Raw genomic sequence first — 7,362 nt, 5'->3', positions numbered from 1 at the left:
TCATACGCCTAGTAAAATTAAACTAACACTACATTGTGATTATGACTTCTGAGTTATCACGTATATATGCACTGCTGTAATATTTTAATTATAATTTACAATACCTATCATTGCTGTTCAGCATCTTTAAATAATGACATAAGAGACACAAAAAAATTAAATATCAATCCTTGTGAACAGTGCTTAAGTTTATGGGATAGTACTATGTGAAAAATATTAAATAATAATAAAGTAAAATAAGATAACACTTCAAATGCAAAACCTCCATCAACTCTAAATTACTTTGTGAGAACCGTAACTAATAATATCATTAACGTAAACCATGTCTTTTAATCAGCTGGTGGCAGCAGAAATGATTGTAAGGATTTAGTACTTGTTTTAGACAACACTAATTTTGGTCAACACATTATATATGTTTGGAATTGCTAAAACATTACAAATGTGGCTTTTCTAAAAATAAATAAAATTTTAAAATGGAATTTTGAAATTAAGACTGTAACCCAAACAAGAATGCCATTTTTGGCCAATATTATTTTCCTATCACAATGCCAAAGCATTTAAAATGTAGCTGACCTAACCTAACCAACCTTTCACTTCAATTTTGTAGCACAACTTTGCTTGTTTCTTGCGTTGAATGTGTCCACGAGTCCGAGACGACACTATTTGCAGGGAGAAAATCATCATCCAAGTAGCCAGAATTGGCCTTTGCTACAGGTACTGCTCCAAAAATCAGAGTTGTCTGGTTCTCGTCTCGAAACTGATTTCTCGCAAAGTGGTTCCCACAAAGGTACGAAGATGTCATACTTTGTACATCAAGTTAATAACTTTTTTTTATGTAAAAGTGATGTTGATTGCTAAGTAGCATGTTTATTAATGTAGGTATTTAAAGTGAAGAGTTTGATTAGGTACAGTCAGTGTCAGTTAAATTTGAATGCTATTGTCTTATGCTGGACATACCGGAAAAATGCTTAAGTTAGGTGAAATAAAATTCTTATGCTATAAAATAGAAGATCTATCCCAACCCGACAATTTTTAATTTCCATGTAACCCACCAATTTTTCCTTTTCATAGAACCTTAGACAACAGCATACTTAATGTAACTGAACATACATAACCAAACATTTCTCTCTAATGTAAACAAAAAAAAACATAACTATCGAAGAATTGTTATGCCGGAAATAAAATGTACGTCAAGTAAAAAGAAGTACTGGAAATATTGTGTTACCCTCCGACAAAAAGCATTGACGGTAAGTACAGAAACATAACTGAGGTGAAGTTAGATTCGAATCTCATACGTTTCCGTAGATACGTAAACAGTTTTCAGATTTTTTGGAAATATTTCACCCGAAGTTGGTTTAAAATCAACATTAATTCACTTTTAACATGCGTTAACTTATTCTCTATACCCTCTTAAAGTGAACATACAATCATGAGTTTCACGAGACATTTAGTTTTGTTACCTCTCTTTCGAATTCCTAGGAAAACGAAATAATTTCGAATTCCTGGAAGTGGATGGACATCCCAAAGCAGCACACTTCCTACCATCCAAATAATTATTTTCCATTTCGCTTAAATAGAAAATAAGGTTAACCCTTTTAAACTACTTAACCTAACATGAAATCCCGCCATTTTCAAATATCAACAGAAATAATAATAATAATAATAAATCGTTGACAGTAAGCACTCCAAGTTGTCACTCAAGGAAACACAACATCATGCACAAATTGCACATATATGTTTCACGGGGCTGGCGCCCGCTAGCCCTGGGCGCGTGTACACGCGCCAGACCCACGCCAGTCAGCATTATAATAATTACGGACAGGCGGAAACAAATCTGCCTGTGTTCCCTCAGAAAGACAGGCAGTGTGCGCCCATATTGTACCACAAAATGATACGCGCACCACACGCATGTATGCTGGCAGCTAATTTAGTTTAAGTTATATTCTTTTAAACCTAATTATAATTATTTAATTTAAGGCCCCCCCCCCCCCCCAGCGGCCCTAATATTTTCACACAACCGTAGCCACTATTGCGTAGATGCTGAGGCTAGGGCCTCGCAATGAAGGACTGGATAATTTCCCTAACCGACTTCGGTCAACCTGAGGCTATATCCACTCCTGAGTGTAGGTCTGATGCACCAGCTCTTGACAGTATACTATACACACTCCGCAACCAACGAATGTGTAGATGCTGAGGCTAGGCCCTCGCAATGAGGGACTGGATAATTTCCCTAATCGACTTCTGTCAACCTGAGGCTATATCCACTCCCGAGTGTCGGCCCGATGCACCAGCTCGTGACAGTTTATTATACACACTCCGTAGCCTACGAATGCGTAGATGCTGAGGCTGGAGCCTCGCGATGAAGGACTGGATAATTTCCCTAACCGACTTCGGTCAATCTGAGGCTATATCCACTCCTGAGTGCTGGATCAATGCATCAGCTCGCGAAAAAGCACGATTAAATTAAGCTACCGAATGAACATAATCTTAAATGTTTATTTTATGTTAATTTAATGTTACTTTACATTAGTTTAAATTCAACAGCGCACACGAATTTTTTCCCCTTCTTAAATTAGTCTAGGCTGGCTGGCAGCCTGGTGGGAAACGATTAAAGTCGCCCCCGAAACAACCAGTGCCACCAAACTAAATGCGGACAAAATGTCCAAGCTCCCGCCCATTTGCTTAGTAGTCTTTCTACTCTGTCCAACTGTTCTTCCAGAACCATCCTTCTGTTTCCTGTAACCAACCTGCTTGTAATTAATGCATGAAATTTTGCATCCCGCATGTCAGTGCCCAGGGTTTTCCCTGTGTCTATGCAGGTTTTACCTGGGCCCAACTTATCTAGTTTTAACTTAGAATAGTCAGTGAGGGGAGTTAGTCATGGCTAAAACGTTGCCATGGCTGGCCAATCCCCTCCTAGCACATGATGCATGCTTCCTCTCCTGCATGGTTCATAACCTGCATGCTTAGAGCGTATAGGCTTCGGCCTGAGACGCACTAAGAGTCTTCCCTACCCAGACCCCTCCCAAATACACTTAGTAATTAGTTAGGTTAGGAAAAAAAAAACGGTTCCCTCGGCAGATTCCGAGCTGCGCTGCCGAGGAGAGAGAGGTCGTCTGACGGAGCTGCTCTGCCAGACCTTCCAGACCTTCAAGGAGCTGCACTGGAGTAGCGTGCGAAGAGAATCGACAAGTTGTGCTAGCACTCATTAGTGCTACACAGCCACCAAACACAGTTCCTGTGCGCCCAGTGCGCACAGGTGAAAGGTTAAGCTGCTGTTGACTACTGACTGAGACCTACAGTGCCAGCAACACTGATTACACCCGGGGCTCAGTCCCCCTTGGCCTAGCCGCTTGCGGTCAGTGGGTGATTCGGTGCGAAAGGCAGCGACGGACACGGACAAAGGAGCACCGAAATGGACACTTCGGAGATGGCTCCCATACCCTTAGGCGATGGCACGAGCGACTGCCCATGGCACACGGTCCAGGGCAAGCGACCAAAGCGTAATCACGACGACATGACAGGCGTGGCCGGGGGCCCCTCACCCCCCGCGCCCTCCGCAGCGCCCTCAGCGCCCGGCGCGCCCACAGCGCCCGCACAGCCGCAACAGGCAGCGACCAAACCTGGCAAAAGCCAAATCAAGCCGTTGTACGCAATAGTGGACGCCACCCACAACTACCCAGCAATCTACCGCGCCCTGAAGGGGTCCCTTCAGGACAAGTTCACGGTGTACAACCGTGGCCGCGACCAGCTCCAAATTCAGACCGCGAGCGTGCCCGAGTACCAAAATGCGATTAGGGCCCTTAAGGCCATCGGCGCCCAGTTCTCCGTCCTGCTGCAAAAGGACGAGATACCCAACAAATTCGTCTTTCGGGGAGTCCACAGGGAGACCCCGACAGAATTCATAACCGAAACTTTCAAGGACATGCGGCTGCCAGTGCAGTCGTACTGGTTCCTGGAAAACAGGCACACGCGACAGAAGTGTGACAAGCTCGTGGTCGAAATTCCACAGACCTGCGACAGCGATCAAATACTTGCCATCCGCGAATTCGCAGGTATGCACGTTCGCGTAGAAAACTACCGCCACCCGGAAGGACCGAGCCAATGTAGCAATTGCCAGAGGTTCACCCACGTGGGCAGGGGCTGCAATTCGAAGCCAGTCTGCCGCTGGTGCAGCGGCCCGCACCACGCTCCGGACTGCCTGCATGGGGGCAATCGCGAGTAAGTTCGCTGCGCCAACTGCAAGGGGCAGCATGCGCCCAACTACCGGGGCTGACCGGTCTACAAGGCGGAGTCACGACGACACCTACCGCCGCAAACACGACGCGAGCGAGAGCGTCAGTCAAATTACGACATGCGCGCAAACAGACGTGCTGCGGCGGCAGCTCAAACACCGCCCCAGCCACAAGGCCCATCAGGCCAGCAACCTGGCTACCCGCGTCAGCACTCGGGCCCACCAGAGCCACCCAGGCACCGCCCCTGGGGCCCTCCAGTGCCCTCGCACCTGGGGCAATATTTCCCCCAGCCCGCGCAAAACAGGTTCGCGCCCCTCACGCAGGAGCCTACGTACTGCGAGACGGAGTGGCCTGTCTACGCAAACGACTACCGGCCACGCCGACAGCACCAGGGCCAGCCCAAGCCGCATTTCAAAAAACACCCGAGCGGCCACAAGAATGGCAAGGGTGCCCCCCGCCAACCGCGCCACACACCTGCGACTCCTGCACCGCAGCCACCGGCCAAAACGCCCAGCAGGCAGCAGCAGGCCCCCACTGCTCAACCACAGCAGGCCTCGCCTGCACCTGCCGACACAATGGCAGTCGTTGCCACCCCTGGGACGTCATTGGCACCCCAGCCCACCCCCGCGCCCACACCAAAACAACCAGTGCTGGAGGACTTCCTGCAGGTCTTGGAGAAATCTGAGACCTTCAAGTCAGACCCCAACCTGGCAGCGACCATCATGCCAATGTGCCAACTCATGGCCATATGGTGCAATCCGCAAACGGAGCTGCCAGATAAAATACAAGCCACAATGGGCTTCGTAAAGCCCTGACTGCTCGCCTCAATGGCAGCACATAATTCCGGACCGTACCAAACGCAATCGGCCGGAAATAATAATAATAGTCTATACAAAATCCTTTTCTGGAATGCACGTGGAATTAAGAATAAAATATCAGAATTTACTCATCACTTAAATAATTATAAAATTGATATCGCGGCAATCAACGAAACATTTTTGCGTCAGGCAGACCGACTTACTATATTAAATTATGTCATCTATATGCACGATAGGGCTAATGATGCCAGAGGCGGAGGCGTTGCTATAGCTGTGCATAGGCGAATTAAACATACAGAATGCCAGCTCCCACAGTTCCCTAACTTAGAAGCTGTAGGCATTAACCTGGTCATTAATAGACAACAAGTTAAAATAATTTCCATATATGCTAAACCAGGCCGATCACTTACCGTGGCAGACCTGGAGGCTTTATACAATGTAGGTCCGTGTTTCCTGGCTATCGGGGACATAAATGCTAAGCATATAGAGTGGAACTGCAGGTGCACTACAGCGAACGGTAGACTGCTCTATACGCATCAACTTAACAGAAATTACCATGTGCATGCTCCCTCAGAGCCTACTCATGACACAGGCCAAATAAATTATTTTCCTGACATACTGGACATAGTTATTAATAAGCGTTTTAATACAGGTTTCGAGCTGGAAGTGGTGCATGAAATGTCCTCAGACCACTTCCCAGTTAACATTCTATTCGACAATGCGAACACAGAAACCAACACGCCCCGCAAAACTAAAGACTATCACTGCGCCGATTGGAGGGGCTTTCAAAATCATTTAATACATGCCTTGCCTGACGCTACAGAGCTTAATATTACAACAGGCAATGAATTGGAGGCAGCGATAGCTGACCTCACAACAAAAATACAGGACGGGATAACTGCGTGCATACCGGAAAAGGAGATTAGGTAAGAGCATGATGAGCTGCCAGCATACATCTCGCAACTAATAGCACAAAAAAGCCGCCTACGTAGACGGTACACGAGACACAGACAGGCCGAAACCAAGCGCCGAATAAATGAATTACAGACAGTAATATCGGAAGAAATAGAACTCTGGCGCGCCCGCACATGGGAACACAAAATTTCTAAACTCAAAATCCAGGACAATAGCGCCTGGACTATGACGAAACGCATACTTAATAAATCACAGAAAATTCCTCCCCTACAAATTGACACGGGAATAGCTTTAAAACCCGCGGACAAGGCAGAAGCCTTTGTAAAAACACTGGAAACTGCATTGCAGCCGCACAACCAGCCTTGCGATAGGCAATTCACTGCCCACATATATAGGGAACTACGCACTAAACTACAACAACCAGTGCTAGTGGAACCGACACTCACCTTCGCACAAGAAATTAAAAGGGTCATTAAGCGAATGAAACCCAGAAAAGCCCCCGGAAATGATAGCATCCAAGCTATTGTTTTAAAACAACTCCCAGACGAAACGCTGGAATACTTAGCTGCGTGTATTAATGCAATATTAGTATTACAACACTTCCCCACGCAATGGAAAGAGGCAAATGTAATTGTCTTTCACAAACCAGGGAAAGACAAATCCCTCCCGCAAAACTACAGACCAATAAGTCTCTTAAGCACGCTGTCAAAAGTAGCCGAACGTATAATATTACATAGGTTAAATATACACATACGTGAACATAACATCCTGCCCAACGAGCAGTTTGGTTTTCGCGCAGCGCATTTCACAATACAGCCACTAGTTCGCCTCACAGAGGAAATAACTAGCGCATTCAATGTCGAAGATTATGTAATTGCTACATTCCTTGATGTTGAAAAAGCATTTGACAGAGTCTTTCACGCAGGTTTAATACACAAACTGTACGAAACATTTTTCCCTGACTGTTACGTAAAATTAATAGCATCATACCTGGCCAATAGAACATTTAGAGTAACTGCGGAAGGCACTAAATCTACACTCAAACACATACATGCCGGCGTACCACAAGGCAGCATTTTAGGGCCAGTGTTATTTTATGTGTATGTAAGTGACATACCCAAACCAGAACACCGCCTCGTCAAACTAGGCTGCTATGCAGACGACACGGTTCTGTATAGCAGATCACATAATCTGCGCCTAGCTACGACTAGACTGTAAACCGCGCTAGATACAATGCAACAGTGGTGCACAAAAAGGCGCACTAAAATTAATACCACGAAGTCAGAGGTAGTAATATTTACACGCAAAAATCTACTGCAACCAAACAACAGGCCACAGCTCACCTTATTTGGCGAAAATATACCACACAAGGATGCAGCTAAATACTTAGGAGT

General features: G+C 45.9%; 1 protein-coding gene across 1 annotated transcript; it reads left to right on the top strand.

Annotated features, from left to right (window-relative positions):
* The first annotated feature begins 4,354 nt into the window (after positions 1-4,354).
* LOC134541676 (uncharacterized) lies at positions 4,355-5,050 on the top strand. The gene has a single exon (XM_063385331.1). The coding sequence runs from the start codon at positions 4,355-4,357 to the stop codon at positions 5,048-5,050; it is 696 nt and encodes a 231-aa protein (XP_063241401.1).
* The last annotated feature ends 2,312 nt before the right edge of the window (positions 5,051-7,362 follow it).

The sequence above is a fragment of the Bacillus rossius genome, chromosome 1, assembly GCF_032445375.1.
Source record: "Bacillus rossius redtenbacheri isolate Brsri chromosome 1, Brsri_v3, whole genome shotgun sequence".
Classification (NCBI taxonomy): Eukaryota; Metazoa; Arthropoda; class Insecta; order Phasmatodea; family Bacillidae; genus Bacillus; species Bacillus rossius.
This window is presented reverse-complemented; position numbering and strand designations above follow the sequence as displayed.

What these genes read in the sequence shown, in the direction of transcription:
- LOC134541676 (XM_063385331.1), top strand. Translation starts at nt 4,355, where the DNA reads ATGCGCGCAAACAGACGTGCTGCGGCGGCAGCTCAAACACCGCCCCAG.